The sequence below is a fragment of the Chelonia mydas genome, chromosome 17 (genome assembly GCF_015237465.2).
Source record: "Chelonia mydas isolate rCheMyd1 chromosome 17, rCheMyd1.pri.v2, whole genome shotgun sequence".
Lineage (NCBI taxonomy): Eukaryota > Metazoa > Chordata > Testudines > Cheloniidae > Chelonia > Chelonia mydas.
The window spans coordinates 5775662-5801492 of NC_051257.2; the positions used below are offsets into that span (position 1 = coordinate 5775662).

At 35.2% G+C, this 25831-nt stretch overlaps 1 protein-coding gene across 6 annotated transcripts in view; it reads left to right on the forward strand.

Annotated features, from left to right (window-relative positions):
* BRIP1 (BRCA1 interacting helicase 1) overlaps positions 1-25831 on the forward strand; it is a 130600-nt gene that overhangs the window by 99426 nt on the left and 5343 nt on the right. For 4 of the 6 annotated variants that reach the window (XM_037880368.2, XM_037880367.2, XM_037880366.2 and 1 more), the window contains 5 exons: positions 13937-14049; positions 17285-17367; positions 19103-19426; positions 20323-21180; positions 23196-23275. In XM_037880368.2, coding sequence (XP_037736296.2) covers positions 13937-14049; positions 17285-17367; positions 19103-19426; positions 20323-21180; positions 23196-23275 — 1458 coding nt within the window. Of the gene's footprint in view, positions 1-13936; positions 14050-17284; positions 17368-19102; positions 19427-20322; positions 22527-23195; positions 23276-25831 lie in introns of those variants that run through there. The other 2 variants (XM_043531376.1, XM_027820152.3) reach the window with 1 other exon arrangement.

Here is a 25831-nt window from a genome sequence, read left to right on the forward strand (position 1 = left end):
TATATAATTATAATTTAATACATCAGCCAGATTTGAAATAAAATCTAGAGCCAGACAATACAAATCATTACTGTTCACTAAATACCAAACATCAATATTATGTTGAGATATTTTCTAGTTTTAAAAGTTAGATTTAAGAAAACTAAATTTTTAAGCAAGGATAAAAACACTAGCTGCCCATTGCAAGTAGGTTGAACCTCTGAGTATATATATTTAGATGTGCCTCTGCACAAAGCACCACAGTGATCAATTCTAGATGAGAGAAGGGCATGCACCAGTCTCTTAGCATCAGATCTGAAGAGTTGGCTGATGCATGGCAATGCTCCTAAGATAATACTGGGAAAGCTAGTTATTATTGTAGACATGTTGAGCAGAAGGCAACTTAGGTTCAAAGTGATATCTAGTTAGCACTACTTCTGTGTAAATTTAATTGAGGAATTCTTTACTTTGTCCCTAGCTTTAAGTTTGTCAGATATTTCAGAAAGTTCTGGATCAGCCTCACTTATGTTACTCCTTTTGCCAGTAGAGCTCAGATTGTCACCTTTATGGTGGCATTTCTTCTCCCTGAAGAAGATTTGTTTGTGGCCTTATGGGAGTGCATGCATGGCTGCAAAATAATTCTCAAGTGTACTATAGTGCAGGAAAGAAATTAGGCACTCCAGTTGTTATAATGAACTTGTCTGATGATAATGAAGGGCAGGTGCCAAAATCACAATTCTCACTTGGAACTGCAATTCGTATTTTGGAAAGATTAAACACTTAGTATTACTGACTGAGATTAAATAAATTTAACATAAAACAGATACTTAGATGCATATACCCCCTCTTCCAGACCTGTTGAATTTATACAGAATAATACACACACACAATATAGTAATATAAAAGAGAAGTTAGTTTGCTTACAAAAATTCTGACTGCTATGGATTTGGATTAACAGATGCAAACTGTGGTTTGCTACCACAGTCTTCGTGGATCAGTATATATAACCCCAAAACTAGAAAGGATGTTTTTACCGTATTTTCATACTTTTCTTTTAATGCTTTTAAATTCTGCTGAGTTAATTTTAAATGATCAAAACACTGTCATCGCTAGTACCTACAGGTTCATAAAACATGTATGTATTACCTACAAAATGTATATGAAAATTGGAGTGCCAAGCATTGCTGATCTCTATAATACATTCATGACTTTAAGCAGTATTGTGTACGATAGAGGTTCTTAAGTAAGTGCATAGACAGTTGGGCCAAATTAAGCCTTAACCCATTGCCATAAATGTTTGAGCTTTGCTGGCTATGTTACTGCATTTTACATTAGCAGTTAGCATCCAAAAATCACAAGTCCTATTGCCAAGAGGTTAAATAATACTTGGTCTGCAGAGAAATTGCCATCCTGCTTATGATGCAGATTCATTTTATGGTTGTACTCATTTAATCAGGCTTAAGTCCTTTTTTTCCTTTATTGACTGGGGCAGTGGGTGTCCTACTATGGCATTTGAGACCACTCATTCAATTGTTCCTAACATGAAACACTGAAAACGGTGTATGACAAAGACAATCAGGAAAAATATAGTTTGTACTGATCCCAGAGATAAAAATCCTGGATTCTCTCCTCTTCTTAGTGTTTGCCATAAGTAATACATTGCGATGGCTTTCCTTTAGGCCAGTTTACGTAAATCTTTGTGATCAGTTTGCATCAGAATTGGATTAAGGCACTGTTTTCTTTGGATACTGCTAATTTAAGAATTAGATTTTTTTTTTTTAGGCAGGTAAATGCATTACTGCTTGAGTCAGAAGCTAATTTACTTTCTCGAATAGCTGATTTACATGATGTACTGAATCATGAAAACTTGAGTTTCATGCAGATCAGTCTCTGATATTTAGTCCAGTTGTTGGAGGGATATAGGAGGGGTGTGGGAATTATTCTATCCCCTGAAAGAGATTGATAATACATTCCACTCTCACATGGTTATTCTTATGTGTCATTTAAATATTTTGTGTGTCATTTAAAAACTCAGAGCTAAAATGAGAGCATGTTTTAAAGCAGTTAGGAGCTAGAATACGATGCTTTATATTATAAATTAATATAGCAGATATGTGTGTAAGTATATAGAAAATCTCTGATTGCTCAGATAGACAGCCTACATATTCTCATGTAGAGCCAGACTTTGCCACCCTTCTCTGTATTGAGTAGTACTTTATTATGCAATAACCCTACTCAGAGTTGTTTTGGCTACCAATACGTTTCTGGATGAAATTAAAGGTACGGGTTTTAACCTTTAATGCCCTAACTTCTTTGGGCCTTGGTTACCTGAGGGGCCACCTTTTCCACCCCATGTCATTTGACTTTGGGGAAGCCCTCAAACTGGAACTCTCTATAGTAAATGAGAGGATGCTCCTGGCAGGTTATTCTCCTGGACAGGTCCTCTACTATGGAATTCATTTCTCTTCTTAGTCCAGCAGAGCCCAGATTTTTTTTTTTACATGCAGGGGATGCTTCCTTGCTTGAAGGTATTGAGGGAAGCTCAAGGTTCACAAGTGGAGTTTAGGAATGTAGTCCTATGATATAGTCGGGTAGCTTTTCTGTAGATTTTGTGGTAGAGTGTATTAATTGGAAAACTGATGAGCTAAAAAGTATTGGAAATTATAAAACTTTCTAAGTGTGTTTCAGATTTTAGGAGGTAATTTTAGCAGATAATTCATAATAAATATAATAAAATAATAAAGATATAGGTCACAAAAGTATATTGCTATTTAACTATCTGGTGATAGAACAGAGACTTTAGACAATTAGAAATATGCTGAAGACAGAAGATACTGAAATTAATTCTGATTTCCTTTTTAAAAAAGGAAATGCAAGTGTTGAACATTTGTTAAGCAAATCCCTAAAGCATATCACCCAATGATTTTCACTGTCACCAAAAAATGTCACTGGTGCTTTATGGAAATACAGTTGCAAGTCAGGTTATTAGATGGTTAATAAAAGGCCTCTTCAGGCTCAAATCTACAAACCCTTACGCTTGCATATAGATCCTACTTTCCTGAGTGATCCCATTAGTTTCACTAATGCTGTGTGCAAGCGTAAGGGTTGTAGGATTGGGTCCTTAGAGACCAATGTTTTAAACTGGCAGTTTGATGTTGGCTCATCTCCACTGCTAATATAACTTGTCTCTGATCAACCTGCTTTCTAAACATGTTTTATGATTTGTAATTTGATGCTAATGCTAGTGAACTGTATTATTAAGGAATATAAATAATGTGACTGAGAAGGCTGTGTCATCCCAAATACATGTTGTTTGATGCTAAAATAATATTCATTACCTTTTGTTGTATGTTTGGAATTGTAATCTTATGGATCCAACCCTACAGTCTTTACTCAGGTAAAAGTCCCATTGTAAAGTATGTGGTATAATGCTAAATGTAATTTTCTCCATATCATTGGAGAAAATATAAGGTGCTACTTCAGGTAGTTAAGGATGAGAGGAAAAAGGTTTTCAAATAATATTTTCAGTCCACTTAAATAATGGAAGAGGTTTTAAATTGTATTTCATGTTATGTACTTAATCTGTTTGTTCAAAAACAAGATCCCGTTTAGGATATTTATTTATTTTGACTTTTTTTTTTCCCATTTGGCCCAATCCAGAGTTCTAGGCACATATTGCCTTAAATGCATTAGTTTAACAGTCTAAACCTACCTACCTTCATTTTATGGGAATAAAGATAATTAAGACTTGGAAGTATACTGGACTGCAATAAAAGAAAAATAAGATGCTTAGAAAAAGGAGACCACAGGACCAATTCTGTATGATTGAAAATGCCTTCATACTGTTTAAGAATCAGGTTGCTACAGCAAAAATAAAAAGAGAAATGTTAAAGTACTACGTAAAGCTATGGTACTTTCAGTGGTAGAGTTTGGCTCTAAAGAAGCAGGAAAATATGTTTCAGAGCCAAAAACGACTTATTTGGCTGTGACCAGGATTTCCTCTGCCTACCTCAGGGACCTGAAAATAGAGGTAGGAAAATTTGATTTTGGAGCCAAGTGTGACTTGTTTAGTTCAAGTCATAATTTACTGTTCTTTCTTCGGGGACCTGAAAATAAAGAAACTTGCTACAAAATGTTGATAGTGGGCAACTCTGATAGTGCAAGCATTAACCTAACTTTCCCAGAGAGGATTTCTCGACTTCCACTTCCCAGATGCTTTTTTAAACGTTCTACAGTAGAGCATACTTTATAATTGTATAACAGTTAAGTGAGACCTTTACTCAGCCAAAATATGTAGGAAAAACATTCAAACCCTTTTATGTGAATAGATGTAAAAAGAAAATAAACTTGATAAGACTACATTTTCTGTGCATTGATATTATTCAAAAACTGGAAGAGGGTTTGCCTTTCAATGAGAATCTTTTACATATTTCCTTTAGTCAGCTGCTATGATTTGAATATAAACTATGAAGGGAAATCCCCTTCTTATTGTTTCCAGGAGTGTAATCTGTGAGCTATGATGGAACACATCATTTGAATTGCATTTTTCATTGCTATGTATTCAGTATTTTAATGGTGTAACAAAAATCAGTTGTACAACTGGGGTTTCTTCACTTCTATGATGAAGAATCAACAAATCAAAACCGGTGACTGAAATTTCCAGTTAACAAACAACAACTTTTCTTAATATTTAAACTTATTTCCATCCGTGTCTCCACATTTTTTAGCTTATAGTTTTTTCCCTATTGTTCCTTGTACAGGGAAAGAGAAATTTAAACTAGTTAAATGGTGACTGAAATACATCTTTATTCTGAATGAAAATGAAGCTTCTGTTCTACATGACACTGTTGGTTCATTTTTCTTGCACTAGTGTAGACTATTTACCACTTAATGGAAGCAGTTATGGTCCTCATTTACCTATGAGTTTCACACGAGTCAATTAAAAAAATCAGTTAATAAAAAGCAGATACTGTGAGCCAGGCAAATACTAATATTAAATAGCTAAGTCCTAGAATTAGGAAATTTTCATTTTTAATCCATCATGTTTTGGGAAAAGTAAATAGTCATGTTAAAATACAGGCGAATTGATACATAGTTAAAATTTTGGGGGAAATTTTTTTGCAAAGATTTTTGGCATTATTTGAATACTATACAATGAAGTTTAAAGCTTCTCTTTAAAAAGAAACTGGACATTTTATTATTGCTCTACAGTTTTGATAGTTCGAAGCAGTTTGAATGTTTCTGAACAATTTTGCTTTAAAAGGGAAATTATCAACTTGAAAATTATGTTACTGACTTAAAATAGTATATCTACTATAATTACAAGAAACACCTTATGTTCAGTATAACTGAAAAAAACCCTGCAAAAATTACTTTTTTTGCTTACACTAAGTGCTATCAAATGCAAAAGTGTGGTCAGTTTCATTGTTTCCTCTGTACAGTCAGTTTCTCCCTTGCTGAAAAGGGGCTACCACTAACGGGATCATAAAAAACCCTTATAAAAATTTTAAAGGGAAAACAAACATGAGATACTATTCAAAGGGTGCTCTTACAGAAGCTGGTTTTAAAAAAAATATTAAGTCATCTGATCTAAAGAAAGGGCCAGTGAATAAGGATATGAGTGCTATCCATCTAGAAACTTATATGCCCCCCTCATTTCCATCACCATAAGAGAATATTTAGTAATAAATTGAATAAAATACTTTCTTAAAATAGTAAAGATTGTGATGAATAGATTTGATTGTTTGTAGAGGATTGCAATGTACAACATTATATCAGTAAGCCCCCAAATTTACAGTAACAGTGATCGGGGGACATATTTTGAAATTTCAAGAGGGATGTGTTCAAATTATGAGTATTAAAAGTTACTAATGATGTGTGTGTTACGTTTTCAAGGTGATTGGCATTGTGATTGTCTTGCAACCAGGTACCATAAATTATTTCAGCTTGTTATTGTAAAGTATAGTAACAATGGCAGTGGTTACTGAGGACTGCGGTATGCAAAAATCTCATCTTGTTAAGGTGGTTGGGAGGATATTTCCCTTGTTTTCAATTTTTTTCTCTTTGGAGGAAAAGAAGTTAAGGTTTAGCCCACCAGATGTAGAATACCAGATGTATACAAAATTTTAGCTTTGGCATGTGAGCCACTTTTTGTGGAGAATGTAGCCAAAAAGGAGTGTTGAAACTAAATTCAGAGTACTTTTTGGTTTTGTCTCTAAAATTTTAAAAGCCATTCAACAAGTGTAAGCTGTGCTTGCTGACAATTTTGCGTATTACCCTGAAGCAGAAAGAAATTTTAAAGAGAGACTATACACCATTTTCCTTAAAGAATTTTTTTTGTAAATACTGAAAAATAACTCCTCTCCCACCATTATTCCCAGTGCTAAATATGCTGCAAAACGTTCTTATGTAAATAAAAAATTATAGATAGTAGAGTCTGGATTTTTGGTAACTATCTGCAAAATTTTGTAAAATACAGAATTCCTCTGGTTTAGAAAGATAACATTTGAATTCAGATTATCAGACAAGGCTAGTGAATGGCATTTCTCTTCTGTTGGTGCAACAGTAATGTCAATATGTTGGCACAGATTAAGAAAGTCATCCCTAAATATATTCCTCAGTTAAGCCTTTGGATAAATAATAGAGCAAATCAAAACTTTCCTTTTACCTTTAATAGTTTACTTTTCTGATCCATGAAAAATTCCAAAGTGATATTCTTGTGTTTATCTTGTCCTTAGCAAGTAGTGTTGACCTTTACGTTTTTACTTTACTGTCAAAGAATGTTGAAGGCTTTAAAAGTGAAGCTATCACCTTGGGGATTTGTAAGGATGACTGACACTTACCACTTCACCTTAGACGCAGTGGCACTGAGCGTATGCAGCAGCGTTGTACCTCAAGGGAACCTGTTTGATTTTTTTCACTTCTGCTTCACTGGAAATGGATTGAATTTTCTCTTCAGAGGAGAGTTTTGGTTGTATTAGATTTTAATCAAGTCACTTGTTCACAGTCCCTCCAAGCCTGCAAGACTGAGATGAGTAGATGGGCCTGGGGTGAATGTGCTAGATGATTTGTCAAACCGTAAAACTTCAAGATTTCTGAGATGCCACATGCTGTAGTTGACAATACTAAAAGTGTTCAGTGGCTATAACATTATATAAACCTTTCCTACAGTCTTTGTCACTGGGATAAGAGTGAGAATACTTGGGAATGAATGAAGTGCTTCAAGTGAAAAGGTACTTTGTGGATCAAAAATAAGAGAAATATGTGTCTTCACATGTAGTTAATACTGTTCTGGCACAGAAAGATACATAGAGAAATGATAAGATGCAGGATGATAACAGTTGTCTAAAGGTGCTCCCTCATATTTAGAGTTTTGAATTATGGGGTTAATCTATCAAATTGCCTCAGTGATTATTTTCTCTACAGCCTCTCTTCCCTGTTGTGACTATCTCATTCTATTTCCATTCTGCCAATTTCCTTGATTTTTGACTAGCTTTGATTCCATCTCCATTACAGGAAACATTGACCCCCAAGTACTACTCTATTCAAATCCCATGAACTCCAGAGCCCAGTCATTTTTGAGCTGTACTGTGTGGAAGAAGCAGTCTGCAAAATGCAAGAGATTTGAATGATGTGGTGCTGTGTTCTGGAGCTGCAGATATAACCACAGAGATGAGAACTGTCCCTTTCTTCTTGATTACTATTACAGAAAGAAAACTTAAAATGTGTGTGTTGGAGAGGTTGAGATTTGCATGGTGGGGACTGGGAGTTCCCTGACATTCTGAGTGGCAGTCAAAAAAAGGGAGTTGCTTACTTCAAATATTTTGGAGTTCAGATAGCTTTGCACTATTTGTGCTGTCTTTTATTTCACATTCATGCCCATACATTAAGGTGGATAATTTTTATGGGCCTTTTAAACCTTTAAAAATAAATTAGATTTAAAAACTGCTAGTGTCAACTTGTGAAATATTTATGCTCTTGTATTAAGATTAGTTTATAGCCTCAGTAAGCTTCAGCCACTAGAAGCGATATGATTGCACACAGTTGAGCCTGTCTGATTCATCCAGCCCAAAGCAATGCTACGGAATATTGTGGGTGGCGACAGAGAGAGACACAGCACACATTCTATAGACAACCAAGCAATACGAAGACCTGATCGTATCGAAAGATAATATTGATCCTTAGCATATCTTTTAACGCTATACGCATATGAAGATTTTTTTTAAACAGAAAAATGTGGCAACTGCGTGTGAAAGTGAAGTAGAATGATCTATATTAAGTAATCTGGATTTTATCTTTAGCACTCTGCAAGGTGTTCATTGGTATGATTATAAAATAAGCTTTTCTACAGCATACACAGAAACTGGTTTGACAGGTTACTGGTGATAGGCATTTGCATATTTCAAACCTTTGTTTGCCCATGAAATGACTGCACCAGTTTAAAGTAGTGTCCTACTGTTAATATCTCAGTCTTATGGGTTAATACATTGAGATTGTGTGTTTAGATACAGCTTTTAGTCAGCCTACTGAGGAGTGAAACGTGTTCTGTGAAGTACCCTGGTCTTTACTGTTCACTATTTAGTCTTAAATCTCACAGATGTTGTTACTTCTTTTGAAGGAAAAAAGTGTTAAATGCTACACTGTTTAATGCTACTTCTACTTAAAAAATTTTCAAACAAAAAAGAAAAAAAGGGATATGATGTCTTTCACTTTCCTACATTCGCAAATTTTTATGGTTACTTGGCACTCATCAAGAGGGTGACTAGATGGCAAGTATGTTCTGATCAAGTATGAAGAAAGACTAACTGGACACATGAGATTTTAAGAAGATAGATTTAAGACCATATTTTTTTTAATATTTTTTTTGTTTTTTAAATCTGCGGTGGATGGATGTAGGGGAGGGAGTATGTATGTGTGTACCCATATAAACGCACAAATATATTGGTAGAGTGTCAATATTTGTTTAGCCTTATCCAAACTGGAATCATCCTATCTCTAGCCTCTTTAGCCGTGACTCTCACAGCACCACCAAGTGGTAGTATAAAGAAGGCGGTAGGTTTCTGGTCAGGGTTTTCATCAGTGCTGCCTTCCGTGTTTACATTTGTGTCATTACAATGCTGAGCTGTTGTCTTGTCTTCAGTGTTCCTTCTGTTGTGTATCAGTTTGTAATTTAAAAGGGAAGATAGAGAACAGTTGGAAAAAATAGTTTCTGAAGTGCTGTTATAGCTAAGAGTGAGCCTGACTTTTTAACTTTTGGCAGAGACCCAGTTTTGGTTTTTTTTCCATTTTAGCAAAATATAGCACTGCAGTTGGTTAAATAAAATACTGCCTCTACAAATCTTGAAAATATGCCAGATAAAATAACATACAATCATACTGATTTTGTCTATTAAAGTTACTCAGCATACAAGACCTTGTACTTTAGTTTAGCCATTGAAATTTATATTGTGATATTTATACTGATACATGTGTTTATGGTATGCTGATATTGAACAGTAAACACTCCTAATGCACATTCTCTCTCTTCCAGTTTGGTTTTGCTATAAACTGTTTAGGTCTAAGGCCCTATCCTTGGCTGAAGATAAAACCATTTTGCATGAGTGTCTGGTGGACAATGTGTTTATTTTTACTGAAGAAGAGTTTTCTTAATAGTTTTAATCAGTAGTTTTAACAGATTAGTTCTTCTTCTTATTTATGGGTTGAACTCTGTCCTAAAAAGCTTATCATGAGTGAATAAGACAGCGTAATATTTCTCATATATATTGTTTATGTGACGGTATCTTAAACTTCTAGTGTCATATGCACTTATATTCACCCCAGTTTTATATGAAACTGCCATAAAGGGAACCTTTTTTTATTTACTGAACATTAAACTGAAAGTACACAATTTAAAGGATAAAATGTTGCTGTGGCTAGATCATCTCACCGTTGTTTTTCTCCAGAAGCTATTAATTCATAAAAAGCTGCTATTTGCATGCCCTAATGTTATATATTAAAATGTTTTGGGGTTTGTTAAATTAAATAAATGTGCTGCTCTCTGACACAGTGCAAGTTAAGGCACTATCCAGGTTTCTGCATGTAACTCTGTAAATAAACCTCCACTCTGACCTGCCACCCCCTAGCTACTCTCCTAAGCATCACCTCAGCACATGGCCAATAATGTAGTAGTTTAATGCTTTTTTCACCATGGGCTATCCAGGCTATTATTTCTTGTATCACCTGAATCAAAGATGAATCCAGGTCTTCACAGGTGAAGCATTGTCATTTCACCTAAACCATTCCGCATCACCCTTCAACACCATCCCCAAAAGAGCTTGTCTAGTAAAATGCTTTTTAACTTTCTATATGATTAGCCTTCTGCTTTAGGAAAGCCTTGTAAAATACATTTGCATTATAATATAAACTGCCTCAAAATCTCTCCAAATCACAGTAAGCAAAGTTTGTTTATGTAATTTAGTTTTTGTTGAAACTCAGGGTATTTCCCAGTTAAACTTTCCATAATGGGGGAAAGTCTGTCTAATTAAGCATTAAAAGAAAGAGTAGTTAACAGGTATAATGTTGTTAGACTTCAGCTAATGTGACTGTGACCATGACCTCCCAGATAGATCAAAGACTAATCTTTGTGACAGCTGCAAGATGGCAGAGCTTGCCATAGGCCTTCTGCTGCTGCTTGCTGAAACTATTTGTCTGTAAAGCATGCCTGATAGCTAAGAGTATATTTTTAAGGATGAACAGGTAAAAGTAAAAGGCTGTCTTTTGACATTTTAACTAATCCCTTCTAGCCTGTGGTTTACTGCACATTTAGGATATTTGCTAGCAGGAGAGACTGGCTTTTTCACATATGCATCATGTCATTTCGAATTGGGTGTTGATTTGATGCCTGATAATGCAGAGTTATACAATGAAATAGATTCTGATTGGATTAAAATGACATGCACTGGCCTTTTACCTTTACTAGACTTATTATGAATCCTTAACCCTCAGCAATCTAAATAGTCACTTCATGCTGAAACCTGATCTTTAGAGTGAGAGAAACAGAGTACTTTGTTTTTTGTCATCCATTATTCATATAATGGAGAGGTTAATATCTCTTACATTAATATATGGACCTCAGTATTTGTTATCTGATGTGACAATGTTTTTGCTAACTCTATTTATATGAATTTACCTCTGTGTGTAGTTGACACTGCCTGCAATAATCGTAATTGGTGTAAAACAGAATGACAAGTTATTCTAATATTGCTTTACTAAGACTTTCAAAGTAGCAAGAAACTATAGAAATTATAAATGTGTTAATGTTGACAGAAGGTTTTGTGAAGAAATCCTATTGAGAAATTTATCATGAGATTCAGAGAACTATGAAATACTTTCAGAAGAACTTTGTGACTACTTCATATTATAAAATATTGTTAGCTTTACCCACTTCTTAGATTTTCCTAAATTTTATTCTCCACCTCAAATCCTTTAAAAGTACTGTCTTTGGTTATTCTAACTGCAGTTACATGTATGGTAATACAGAGATATGTGTAATTACAGTTTAAAGTTTTTTGTGAAGAATTATATTAATGTTTACAAACTATTTAGGGGGAAAAGATTTTTGTGTGCTTCAAAAATAACAAAGGAAACCTTATGCACCAGTCAATAAATTCTGAGTGACTGGAACAAATATTAAATCTGTGAAATCAAACTGAATTTACTTTCTGGCTGTAAAGATTGAATTTGTAAATTTGACAGGCTGTTTCAAAGGGCATAAGTACACAAAATAAAATTTCTTACCCAAATTCAAGTTGAAAGTTACCTGTCAGATGTGGTTAGAAGTCTGCTGTTTTCTCTCCTGAAGCGTGTCCTTTCAGATGTCAGTTTAAAAAGGTTAATACTGTGCAAAAGAGCAGTGAAAAGAACCTTTCTTGTGTAGTTTTGTCTTTTTTTAAACCAATACATTTTGAAAATATATATTGGAGCTGGATATATTTTCCAAATAAGAGATCATTCTTCACATTCTCAGAATGGACCTTTAACAAGCACTATCCCCTTGTTTGAAAGGGGACGGCAAGGGGTTTCTCTTGCAATTGGTATCAGCACTGCTCCTTGACTAGCGAGGAGAGGTTCCATTTACCTGGAGAAGCTGGCTTCTTCCTCCAGGAGGCATACCAGTCCTTACTGACCCTGGCCTTGGAGACCCTAGCCCTCTTCTCTAGCTGGCAACATACTACACAGCTGCTCCGGCAGTCCAGGGTTTATGTAAAAAAATGCCTTTGAATTCAGGTTATAGAGCAGAAATTTATTATTTATTTCATTTACTTTCTCCTTTTCTTTTTTAAAAAAACATCTTAGTGCTTCAGAAGTGTTCCCTTCTTTGCCCACACCCCAAATATTACATTTGTTTTCCATGTATGCTGTGGTGTTTTAGACTTATTGGTCCCAGAATATTAGAGAGACAAGGTGGGTGAGGTAATATCTTTTATTGGACCAACTTCTGTTGGTGAGAGAGACAAGCATTCGAGCTTAGGTAGAGCTCTTCTTCAAGTCAGTTCTCTCAAAAGCTTGTCTCTCTCTCCAACAGAAGTTGGTCCAGTAAAAGATATTGCCTCACCCACCTTGTCTCTGTAATATCCTGAGACTGACACCGTTACAACTATACTACATACCGTTTCTTTTCTGCAGTTCTGCCAGGTGTTGAGGGAATTACTCCCAATATTAAACCATTGCACATGTCTGTCAGTTCTATATTCCTTGACAGAAACTAGCTGTGTTTGATACAAGTAGGTGTGTTCCAGTAGCCTGGTAAGCTTGGATGGTGTGTGGTTTTAGCAGCTGGAGTACTCTGCTGCCTGCTGTAAGGAATGAAATGTGGATGGTGTTGTATAGCATGGTAGGAGTCATAGTGCCTTTCAGTCTTAGACTACTACTTGAAAATGATGGAAATGACCAAATTTAGTGATTATGCATCCTTTGCCAACAGGCCACTGAGGTCTGGATAAACATATGATCACTGTACTGTGAGTGATAAGCTATTACTGAGTGAACCACATATTACGTATGAGTAAAATGAGCAGAGTGAAGAACATGAATTATACCTGAAAAACAGAAATATTATTTAGAATTTTATTAGAGAACAATCAGTCAAGTAAGTTTTGGATATTGTAGTGTTTTTGATCATTCATAGTTAAGTAGATACAATTTCTATTTGTGGACATAAAAGCTCAGAGTGATTACACAAATCCTTTGCAAAGTTCAACTGAAACAATGTTCAGTATTGTAAACTTTATGTAGACTATATACAAATTCTTACTGCCTTTTATTAGAACTGTTGATAAACTAATCTGTAATTTCTCAAAGACTGGAAAATAGGGTCCTAAACTCAAACTGTATTTTTTAGACATTACAGCATCAACACTTACTGTACAACTGAAATATATAAACACTGATGAGTCTATACAGTAAAACACATGTCCAAAATTATCTCCACTTTGCACATTCCAAAAAATTGTGATAAAACTTTCAATTATGGATTTTATGATATTTTTGCAAAATGAGAGCTAGAAGCTTAGCATTACAATATTATTTTGATTATATTTAGTGAACGGTGGTTCTTATGCAAATGACACTAATGTTAGCTATTACCAGGCACACAGCTCTGCCTTTAGTCTGAGACAGCGCTAGTCTAATCTTAAGCAAAGAATGGTCATTATCCTTAATTGCTTAGTAGTGGTGTGATGTGAACAAATGGGGTCTGAGACGGGACCACCAAACTCATTTTCACTTGTGGTTTAAGCAGGGCTTGGAAGAAGTTTCCTCTGGAAAAGAAGAGATTTTTTTTAACATGATGTTCTACCTAACAGCCTCCTCCCTCACTCCCTCATACCCAGTTGATTAACCAATTTGTTCTGTTTTTCATTTTATTATATAATTTTGCAAAAGGAAATATTTTAAAATAATATTTTGACTTTATTTTTAGGTTGAGTTAAAGAGGAAATACAATGACCAGCACTCAAAGACAAGAGGCCTTTTACCAGGTAGCCAATGGTATGAAATTCAAGCTTATAGAGCTCTCAACCAGGCACTCGGCAGGTGAGAGGAACTGAATATTATTTAAATATTTTCATTTTTAAACTCCTTTCTCGAGTATGATCAATCCCTCATTCTTAGGACTGGAGGTATTTTTGCATGCCATCTTCATGTTATCCTTGGAATTGTTTAAGATACAGATATTCAGATTTCTGCTTTCTTCAGATAGGCATCAGTAAAATCTAACTGTAAGGGGTTGCCATAAACACTTCAAGCAAATACTAATTAGGAAACTGTATTGCCCTTTTAAATCCAGGAACTCTTTCATATTTTATAGAGCAATTAGGGCCATGGAAGTATCAAATGCAAAGATTTCCGACTGATGCTTAAGTCAGTGGGTATCTTTCATTTCAAAGTAAATAACTCTGTGACCTATAATTCCTGCCTTGTAAATATTTCTGCCCTCAGTAATCTATGGACCAAATGTCTTGTAACAACTAACACGGGTAAAACTGGACTGACATCTTGCAAATCAAGTGGCAAGATATTTGGCAAGCTGATGTTTGTGCTGAACAAGGATTGGGGAGTGAAAATGTAACCAAGCTGTTGTCTTCAGTACTGTTTTAAAGCGATTGCTGTCACTGAGACTTTCTGAAAGAGTAGTGTTTGTTGCAACTAAATGAGGTCAAATTTGAGGGGAAGTCTACACTTGCAGTGGCATGTAGAGTACAGACACTAAACCCACAGCTAGAATGGGTATAAATAGCAGTGTAGACAGTGAGGCACTGCTTCAGCGAGTGGAGACCTGCTAGTATATATTGGCCTTCTACATGCCCAAGCACCACATCCACACTGCTGTTTTAGCAGTAGAGTGTCCTGCTGCCAGAACCTTTCTGGGACTGCAGTGAAAGACTCCAGCAGCTGGGAAAGGCTCTGGTGGTGGGAGGAGGGGGAGTGGGGAGGCAGCAGGGAAAGGCTCCAACAGTGGAAGGTAGCAGAGCCTTTCCCCACTGGGGGGAGTCTTTCCTGCAGAGGGGAATGGCTCCAGCAGCAGGAAGGCAGCAGGACACGACACTGCCAAAATTAGCAGTGTAGATGTGGAGGCATAGCTTGGGTGAATAGAGAGCCTATATAGTATTGTACTCACATACATACCCCCACCCTTCAGACATGTCTTTACTCTTCTTGCCTAAGCTATGCCTCACGGGCTATGCTGCTGTTTATACTCATGCAGTGGGGCTCTGCAGGTATGTACTCTACACGCCACTGAGAGAAATGTGCAGTGCAGAAGTACCCTAAATTTGACTTACTACAGCACATGAGGGATATATATAATGGGTGGGAAAGGGATTGGGGAAATATGATGGAGAATAGTAAAAGATCATGATATATATCTAACAATGAGTATGTATCTTGTTAATTTCCTTTTGGGGAGTGAGTAATTTAAAAATAAAAAATGTTAGTTACAGGAGGGTGCAAGAATAGTGATCAGAAATGGAACACTTACTGAAGGAAGTGAGTTTGAGGAAGAGAGTTTGGTTGTGTAGTATACAGGACATGTTGTCTGTCTAGAAATTTTTCATTTAAAATATGTTGCTAATGAAAGGTCTTCATTGTATGACGGACCATTTAAATGGAAAAAGAAAAGGAGTACTTGTGGCACCTTAGAGACTAACAAATTTATTTGAGCATAAGCCGATGAAGTGAGCTGTAGCTCATGAAAGCTTATGCTCAACTAAATTGGTTAGTCTCTAAGGTGCCACAAGTCCTCCTTTTCTTTTTGCGGATACAGACTAACACTGCTGCTACTCTGAAACCTGTCATTTAAGTGGATGCACTTTTAACCTGAGCTGAAAGGGAAAGACCGACTCCCCTACTGGTGTATTTGGAAAAGGCTCAGTTGCATGCAAGGGAGAATAATTCTGGTTTATATTCTAATTTGACCCAGATTTTATTATATTGAGCCTTGGAAAAGAAAAGCCAGTATATTTCCGTGCATTTATAAAAAGAGAATATAAATCAAAATATAGTATATGCTGACAGTCCTAGAAAGTGGTTGCTGCAGGTAGGCAAGCTTCTTTCTGTAAAAGCATCCTGTAGGGATTGAAGTGAGCAGAAGCATGCTAGTTTTGAATCTGGCACTTTTCTGTTAATTTAGTGCTGTTACCGTATGAAGTAACATAAGTCCATGAAATGTAATAACAACCTTTGGGAATATACCAGATGGTGTGCATGACCAGGTGACAACTGTGCGATGAACTTCTTGCAGTGCTGCTTTACTAAAAGTGTGGGATATGTTTCCAGTGGGTATAATTCATTTAAATGGCAAGTTAAAACAGCACTTATTAAAGCAGTAAAAAATGAAAAGCTCGGAAGGAATCTTTTGCCTTGAATTGTTTTGTTAGTTTTTTCTTTCATGGGAGGCTTTAAAGATGTTCAAGAAAAATTTCTTTGCTGAGCTAGTTATGTTGCTGGGAATTAGAAGATCTGGATTCTAATCTCATCTCTAGACACAGTGGTGATGTGTATCCAATCAGACTTCTTTTTGCCTTAGTTTTCCTTAATTTGTAAAATGAGGATAATAATGCTTAGGTATCTCTCATGGGATTGTGTGCTCCAGTTCATTTATTTTTGTATAGTTCTATGAAAACCCTTGTCTGAAAGACACTGTAGAAGGTCAATGTATTATAAAAATAATTGATTCATATAAAGTGGCACTTCAGGATTGTTACAGAAAGCCACTCTTTAACAAACTTTTAATTACAAAGTCAACACCATTATTACCTTGAATCTTGATTTTTTCTTTGTATAGAATCTTACTTTATTAAAGCCTAGCCAGAAAATACTAAAACAGTTGCATCGTTTTATAAATCTTTGTACAACCACACTCGGTGCATTCCCAGATCTTGCTCCTACGCTCTTCTCTACTCTCCTTTCAGTATTTATCCTATGTTTCTCACAACAGTAGATTGCCAAACAAATAACATGTCTGTTGTAATTATTAGACATCCAGCGCTCAGTTTATGAAATAACGTGTGACCTCCTAGTTTGTGTCATCAAATGGTCACTCTTGTGATTCTGTGAATTGTGTGAAAAAGCAGTTTCAATGCTTAACTGTCTTCTGATATAGTTTTTACATTCCTTCTCTCACAGATATCTGTTTTGCTGGAGCTCAAGAAAGCACATCTGACACATCTTTGCATCTTTTGTGCTTCCAACAGTATGCAAAAGAGAAATAGTTTTCAGTTTTAGATGCTATTTTATTTAATTATAATTCTCTTTCATTGTTCTCCTGTAGGTGTATTCGTCACAAAAAGGATTGGGGTGCTCTTATGTTAGTTGATGACCGCTTCAGGAGTAACCCTAATAAATACATAACTGGTAAGATACTCAGATTCTCCTGGGAAAGATCCTAGTATTAGGATATTGTGTTGGGAAATCTAGGCTTCAAGAGGTGATTTCCCAAAGAAATCTGTTATGTGGGGGAGGCTATAACAAAATATATCCATTAAACTCGTTGGTTCTGTTGTTGTGCAGCTAGAATTCTGAGCAACTGTAAAACCCTGCTTCTGGGTGTCAACAGGCATAAAATGCACTGAAACACACAAAGTAGTCATTCTGTTATTTTAATTGAATTCCCATTCAGAACGTGCTAGTAGTAAGATTTGTTGAAGAAACTTCAATTTACAGAATTTGACTGACATTTTTAAAATAAAATTTATAACATATATAAGAACTATTAGCCATTGTATGGTAAATATAAAAATAAAGGTACTGACTTTCATTCACTTTCATTCATTTGTGTGAGTAGTTTTGCACCCATAGTGAACTGCGGGGGCTAATGTTAGCAGTTAGAGGTTTAACCAGGTGGTTTGTAGACATGAACAGGTAGAGGCACCACCATTCCTTTCAGAGCCTCATTGAACATTTGTTTGTGCTGTCATGATCAGTACAGTTTCCTCATGTTTAATAAAATTAATGCAGCTAAAACAAAAATAAGGCTTACATGACACTAGTCAAGGAGAAATTTCTTAGGAATAGATTGCATAGCTTTGTTGCCCCTTCTCCATTTATAAACAACCTCAGTAAAAGGATAATGTAAAGGAGATAATGCTCATGTCCAGTCAGCAGGTGGAGCTCAGATTCTGCCATATAAGCAGTTTTCTGACATGTTGTTTTGTATTAGGCAAATGCTTAGATAACTGAAGAGAGGAAACAAAAGGGAGAAAGCAGAGTATTGTAATTTACACTCTCACACTAAAAGAGTTTGTGAATATGGTAAGAGTATTTTTTTCAAAGAATAAAAGCTAATATACCTTTTCTAATATAGAGTATTTTTAAGGGATTAAAAGATGTATTTTTAATGTTTATGAAAATTAATTTTCTCAATCTTCAGTTTTCCAGATTCATCAAAACATTTGTTTGTTTAAGATTTCTGATATACAATAATTATAAAAATTAATATTGGTTCATGTGCGTATGATATTTTTGGAAGTATTAAGTGATTGTGATTCTGTCAGAAAAAATCTGACACACATTGTTTTCTAATCTGCAAAACATGCAAACTATTTAAATACTGCTAGATTTTGTCATGCAGTGAAACAGCTGTAATAAACATACAGTCTATACATAAATTCCTCTTGTAATCATTCATGATCTTTAAATTAATAGCACAGGAAGGAAAGCAAGAGAAACATTACACAGATATCAAAGGACAACAGTAGTAACATTTTGGAAGGCTGCAGCATTGCTGCTGTCCTTAACAGTAGATACCAGTTTAAATTTAATTTAGATGAAAAATGAGAAGATGGGGTAAAGAATTTTTTAAACCAAATGATAACACCATCTGTACTCTAGTTTTTGAAAAATATTCATAGAAAGCTATAAACAAATCATGCCTTCAATCCTGTAAACAATCTCATGCTTAACTTTACTCACAGGAGTAGTTCCACTGAACTATTTCCATAAGCAAAGCTAAATCTGACTATTTCCATGAGTGAAGCTAAATGTGTAAATATTTGCAGGACCAGGGCCCAATTTAGTAACTTGAAATAGCTACTGTATATAATCTAGATAAAGTAAGTTTGGTTGTAGTGTACCAATTTTTTTTCATTAGGATTATCCAAATGGATTCGTCAACAAATCCAGCACCATGAGAACTTTAGTACTGCACTCGATTCGTTGGATGCATTTGCTAAAAAAAATCAAGTGGGCGCCAGTTCTTCAACCCAGTGTAATAGTGAATCTCTGCTCATACATTCAAGTTCAAAAGATCTGTCACCAACTTCGTCATATGAGGCATCTATTCATCTATCACCAGATGTTCCTGTTGAAAGTAAGGTGCAGAATTTGGTCCTGGAAGCTCATTCACCCACAGCAATCAACACAGTTAATTCTACAGCATCCAGTCAATCAAGTAACAGCATGGGAACAAAGAAAAGTATGCTTATTTCCCATGTTAAAACTTCATTAACCGTTCTCATAACTGATATTTTTGCGTAGCCTGTAAAATCGTGCATCTTTTTTTGAAAGAGACAGACGTTTAAAAAAAAAAATTATGAAGTGCTGTGCTGTAAAATGGCCACCTCTCACAAATGTATATAAGCTTTGCTCAGGAGATTACATGATTAGTTGTCATCCCATCTGGTTGTCTTGCAACTAGCAACTTTGATAAGTTTATAGTGCAATTTCAAAAATGTTTAACTCTGACATTATTTTGGTTCTGTAATGAAAAATATGAAGATAATCTGAAGATAATTTACAGTACGTTTACATCTACTAATATTGGCATTGTACAAAAAAATAGTTGAATTCACATATTGTGTCATTTTTTAAATTTTACTTACTCGCATCTTACTTGGAGTTGAGTCTGAGCTACAACCGTGGCTCCAGATTGTTTCCAAAGTTTAGAGAATTATACTTCACATGTACTCCCTACCTCTAATAGTTTGGCTAAATCAACACTATGCATGCAAAGAACATCAACATTCTGAGAAGTGTGAATCTAAATCTGAATTTAGTGGCTTAAGCTCATCTCTGGTCCCAACCATTTATGACAGATAAGAGAATTTGCACATAGAGAACACAATAACTTAAAGTGAAAAATACTGACTGTGACCCTTATCCTACAAGCTCAATCACACACTTTAACTTTATGCATGTGAGTTGTCCGACTTAAGTCAATGCATAATTATTTGATGGTCTGACCCTTTATACAGGATTTCATTTCACACAATAACAACAATTCTGTAAACTTAATAAAATGTGCTAAGTGTATTGTAAAATAAGGACAAAAACTAAATCAATTACTATTGTATACTTTTGTGATTTTCACAGATGGTCAGAATTTTGGTGTAGAAAATCATTCTCACCGAACAGTGTGGAGAGAAAAACAGATGGATTCCAAACCAAAAAGTCCTGCCCTCAAAAAAGAAAGAGAGAAAAGGAATAGTTGGACTAACGCTGACCTTATGAAACAATACTTCAGCAATAAGCCAGTGACTTCAACACCTCTGCCTGTGAATGAAAAGAAATCCATCTCCAAAACCATGGACAAACAAAAAAGGAGTACTATTGAATCTAGTCAGCCTGTTGTTAATGGATGCCAGTGCCAGTCGTCATTGCTAACGGAACATACACCGAGTGGACCGGCATTACAACTGGAAACAACTAGTTCCTCAATAAAAAAGGGTGAGGCTGCAGCTACTGAAGAATATCCTGCTTCACAGCAACTCTGCACTAGTGGAGTCATAGATCAATGCATTGAGTTATCTCCAGTAAGAGGAAAAATTGAACTTTCAACGTTAAATGTAGCCATAGAAGCAGAAGCTGAGGATGACAGTATCTATTTTACACCTGAACTTTATGATGATATAGAATCAGAGGAACAGCAAATTGAACCATTAATTCAGACTTGTAATAATACTGTGAATCAGAATGAACATGGAGCTTGCATTGTAGCTGAAGATCTTTTTGAAATCAGTACTTCAAAAGCAGTAAGCTCAACTAAAGAAATAAAAAGTAATGATAACATGAACACAGAGTTAGCTATAATAGTGCAAAATGACAAGATTAAGGGTAATACAGTTAGTGATGCTGAAAGTATTACTAGAGTAGGAGAAGTGGAACAGAAAATATATCAGGAAATGGACACCAGAAAAAAGAAAAGTAAACTTTCCAGATCACGAAACAAAGGTGTGTCTTCCTTCTCATTGAGCAATACTAGTCCATAGCTACCATGTTTTACAGGAAATTTAGAAATTAACTTCATTATGAATCACTTATATTTCTGGTAGGCTTTTTTATTGACTACGTAACCTCACTAGTAGAGAAATGGTGGAATTGTACTTTCTTTTTATCTCTGTTATCAGATTTGATTTTTTTTTTTATTTTGCATATGCAAATAATACTGCTCTGCTGTTTTCTTCAGGGTTCATTAAGATTCTTCTTCACAATGTATGGCTGAAGAGCCAGACAAGACCCAGGGAATCATAAATTGTAGACCCAATAGTACTGTACCTGAAACTATAGGGTGAGGACGAGGTTGATCTGTTGTCGATTTGAATTCATCTGGTGTTGAGCACTAGCAAGCAATTGCTGTTTAGCCCCCAATAAAAATAAAACTTGAAGCAGATACAATTCTGTGCATTTATGTTAGATTTAAAAAAATTAATATACAGAATAGGCACATTCCTTGAGCACCAGGTAATTTACAAGAGCAACCCGAGATTCCCAAATTAGGGGAGCCATTTTCCATTCCTTCAAGTCTTTCCTCACAAAAAGAACATATCTGCAGATGAGTAGTATTGAGAAGACAGCTTGAAAGTTGATGGTAGTAATAACATTATTACGTATTCTTCCTTTGTTTCATGTGTAAATAGAAAGTTGAAGTAAGCTAATATCACTGACATCTCTTCAAAATTTACTGCTTTGATGATCTTTTTATTTCAAACATTTTTGTTGATTACGTTGGGCTAAATTTTGGTCCTACTGACTTCAGTGGGACCAGAGTTTGGGCCATTATTACATAGTGAAAACCAGAGCAAAGAGAGTTAATGTTACAAAGTAAAGCAATAACTTCTATTAAACATTTAAAGAACACAAAATTTGGAATAATTATTTCCAGGGCTTCACATGTATCCCAGGTTAACATGGTGAATTAACAATTTGACATTGAAGATTAATGCAGAAGGAAGGATTTTGCTGCTATGAAACATTGTGACACATATGGTTGAGAAAACTAGTTTTTGTTCCTCTTTTTATATTAATGAAGTACATTTTGGGGAAAAAATCCTGGGACAATGTAAAGTATTTTTGTGGACATTTATGTATTAGTCACGCGAGTTCAGTTGGAATTGCACATGTGATGTTTTCTTTAAAAATCAGACTAAATAATGTACATTTTCTTGCATCAAGTATTGTGAATTAAACAGCTTCTTTTCTTTCTATATTAAATATTGCTTTAAAAAGATGAGCTCTTATATTTGCAAGTATGGTAAAAGATGGATAGAATATTAAATCTCTTTTGCATTAGCCTCGGACCCTTCCTCTCCTGAATTTTTGTCTTGTCTTGTTTTGTTTTGATTATAAACTCTTTGACGCATGAAACTGGTCTTATCTATGTTCAAGCATTGTGTTAATTTACAGTTACTATATCAATATATAATATCACAATATATAATAACATTGACTTAGGACAAGTGCCACCTATTGAAGTAACATCACTATTCCCATTAGCTACTGAGTTTTCCTTGGAGTTTCCCATCCAAATATTCACGAGACCCATCCTAAATCCTGACTGTTACACACTTGCTTTGAAGAACTGATGGGATCATAGAACTAGATAGTCTTGCTGACTTTTTTTAAATGCAAAAACTATAAATTCACTCCTACATGCGCGCGCGTGCACACAAGCTTCTTGTTCTCGTGTATATAAACATCAATGGTTGAAAAGCATTTTATTTTTAAATTGTATCAGAGATTTGTGTTGACTCAAAACAGCAAAAGTAAATTGGTTACTTAGCTGTCTACTTAAATTTTTTGTCACGTAAATTTTTTTTGTCATAAGTTAAAACTAACCTAAAACTGTGTTTGGACTTCTCAAGTCAGTGAAATCTAAATTATAGAAAGTATCCTATTATTTTGAAACAATAATTAATATTAATTTATTTTGTGCATAAAATAATAATCGAATCCCGAATTTATTAAAGGACTGAATGTGCAAAGAGCATGCAAACGAAGAACCAAGAAAGCTGCTAGTAGGGGAAATGGCTTCATCTGTGAAAGAAAGGTACCATATAAAGACTAGATTGAAAGAAGTTATTGAATGTGGTAGTGGCAACTGTTGATAACATATAAGAAAAATATATATACTACGTTTTTCCTGTGAGGTGAAATAATGTACAATGTGCATGGTTCTGTATGGTTTATTAGTTGATTCATATAATTATTGTAATTTAAATTTTCAATAAGTAATATAGAGACACTTATTTCTGGATTGAAAAATTGCCCAAGATATCTACATTTGTAGTAATGAGTGCTGAGTGCCCTATTAGCATCAGTGGGACTAGAGGATATTCAGCACTTTGCAGAATCAAGCCCATAGTTCGTAACAGATGTCTCCTTTCACATACGCACTCTTTGCTATTTTTGAGTAGTGTGTAATTTTTAAGGCAGGGTTTTCAAAAAAGCCTAAAATCCTAATTCCTTTGAAGCTTATTGGGAGTTCAGCACCTAACTGCCTTAGGATCCTTTGAAAAATTCCCGACTAAGCATTTTGTAGCATGTAGCCAGATTGCCTCTGTGATCTTATGTGATTTTGTAAGTTGAGAATGGTCAGTACTTGGGTGGAAAACCTCCAAGGAAACCCTGTCTATTACAAGACGTTGTATTGGTGATTAAGCAGACAATTCTCTTCCTTTATATAATATTAAACTAGTACCCCACCAGCATGGTGCAAGGGAACATTTTGATACTGTGAAGTCCTTTTTTGTCTGAGACTTAAAACTAAGTCACTAAGTGCTTGTGGTCATTAAATATCACTGGCCATTTTCTTGAGAGAGAGGGTATTAGTCCAAATGTCCTAGCCTGGCAGCTCCTCAGATGACGGAACTCATGTAAACTCTAAGTATCAGTAATTTGTAAAGTAATTCTGGGTTCTTCTGGAACAAATGATGTTCTTTAAATATATTATCAACTAGCAGTTTTGTTACTGCCGTAGATTATAAAACACAGACACTGCATCTCTGATTCCAGAAGCCAATAAAGGAGCAACATGATGTGGAGTAACCCTTGGGTCTGGTCTAGTACAACATGCAGTCTTACCTGTAAAAATGTATTGTTTGTTATATTTTCTTCATAAATTGTAGTCTGCTATTTGTTAAAATGAACGATTTACCCACGACTGGTAAATTAATCGTTTAAAGTACTAGTGAGAGCCTTGATTGTAATTTTGAGCCATAAAATTAACTTGTGCTGTCATTCTACTGTTCTCCATTACTATTTTTTTTTTAAATTCCAGGGCTGCAGGCTGCAGCCCTTATCACAGGAATATAGGTGATCAAGTCTATGGCGCTACCTATATAAGTAAGGGGTGCAGGATTGGGCCCTAAATGCTTTACAAAACCATACTTTATGGTGTGCTCTAATTTCATGAAATATTAATCTATTCAAATACATGGAGCTATTCAGAGAAAACTACATTGATGCTTTATATTTCACTATAATTTAGAGAAAAACATCTAGATAACAAATTTTGTACATTTCTTTGAATAATACACTTTATAATCTGGCACTCAAAGTTGTGTTTGGAGACTATGATGCCAAGTCTATTGTTTTGTCTTATTTGGTCTGCTGCTCAACCTCTTTTTTTGGAGACTACAGTATTATAAAATATCTCATATATAATATATGCAAATTAGGCTAGTCATTTTATTATTTCGTATGATACATATTTTACCAATTAATGTAAATTTAAAAGCAATTAAATATTGATTCAAATGTATTTGTGCTTCTAATATTATTTATTTAGATTTGAAGCAATAATTTTCATTAGTATCTTACTTGATAGGTTTTTATTTTTAAATAATTATGACCTACATATTTAGACATTAAATGTTTAATACATTAATTTATGTATTGCCTTCTTATATTGTGGAAGGAAACACACAGCCAACCTTGCAGGTCAGGACTGTATTGTATTGTCTGTGGAGCTGAAATATTACCAAAAGCAGAGGGTAAGACCCGTTCCAGCTCATTTTCACTTTGCTTTTAGGGCTGGAGGGGTTGTACAATTTTTTTTTTACCTTGCACCTCTGAATACTGAAAGTACGTTTTAGAATCATCATTAGTTAACCAGAAGGATAAGGTAATTAGTAAATTAATTATTTCTTTAAGACAGATTTTAGATTTACTGCATTTCTTTTCACTGAAGTTATTACAGTAAAGCAGCTGCTTCGTTTTCACCTGAAGTCTCATTCCAGACGACAGACCCTCTTAGAATGCGTGGAACTGTGGTCTCTGACTGACAAATAGCATTTTTTATTATTGGTCTCACTGGCCTTTCCCTAAATTTAGAGACAGGCTGGTGAATTACAATAAAAGTGGTGGCTAATGGAAGCAGTCTTAGTGTTGCTCTGCCTGTTTATGATAGTGTTTTAAACCTCAACATACTACCCTGGCTTGCAGCACAGCTGGCATCTGTTTCAGTGGAGTATGCCAGCTAACTGGATAGTGCAGTCTGTGACAGTTGGTTCTGGCAGCATCCCCAGATTAGAGAGAGCAAGGGGCAGGGCTGTGTTTTACCGCCCAACCCTGCCATACTTGGGAGATATGTCCTTTCCCTCGG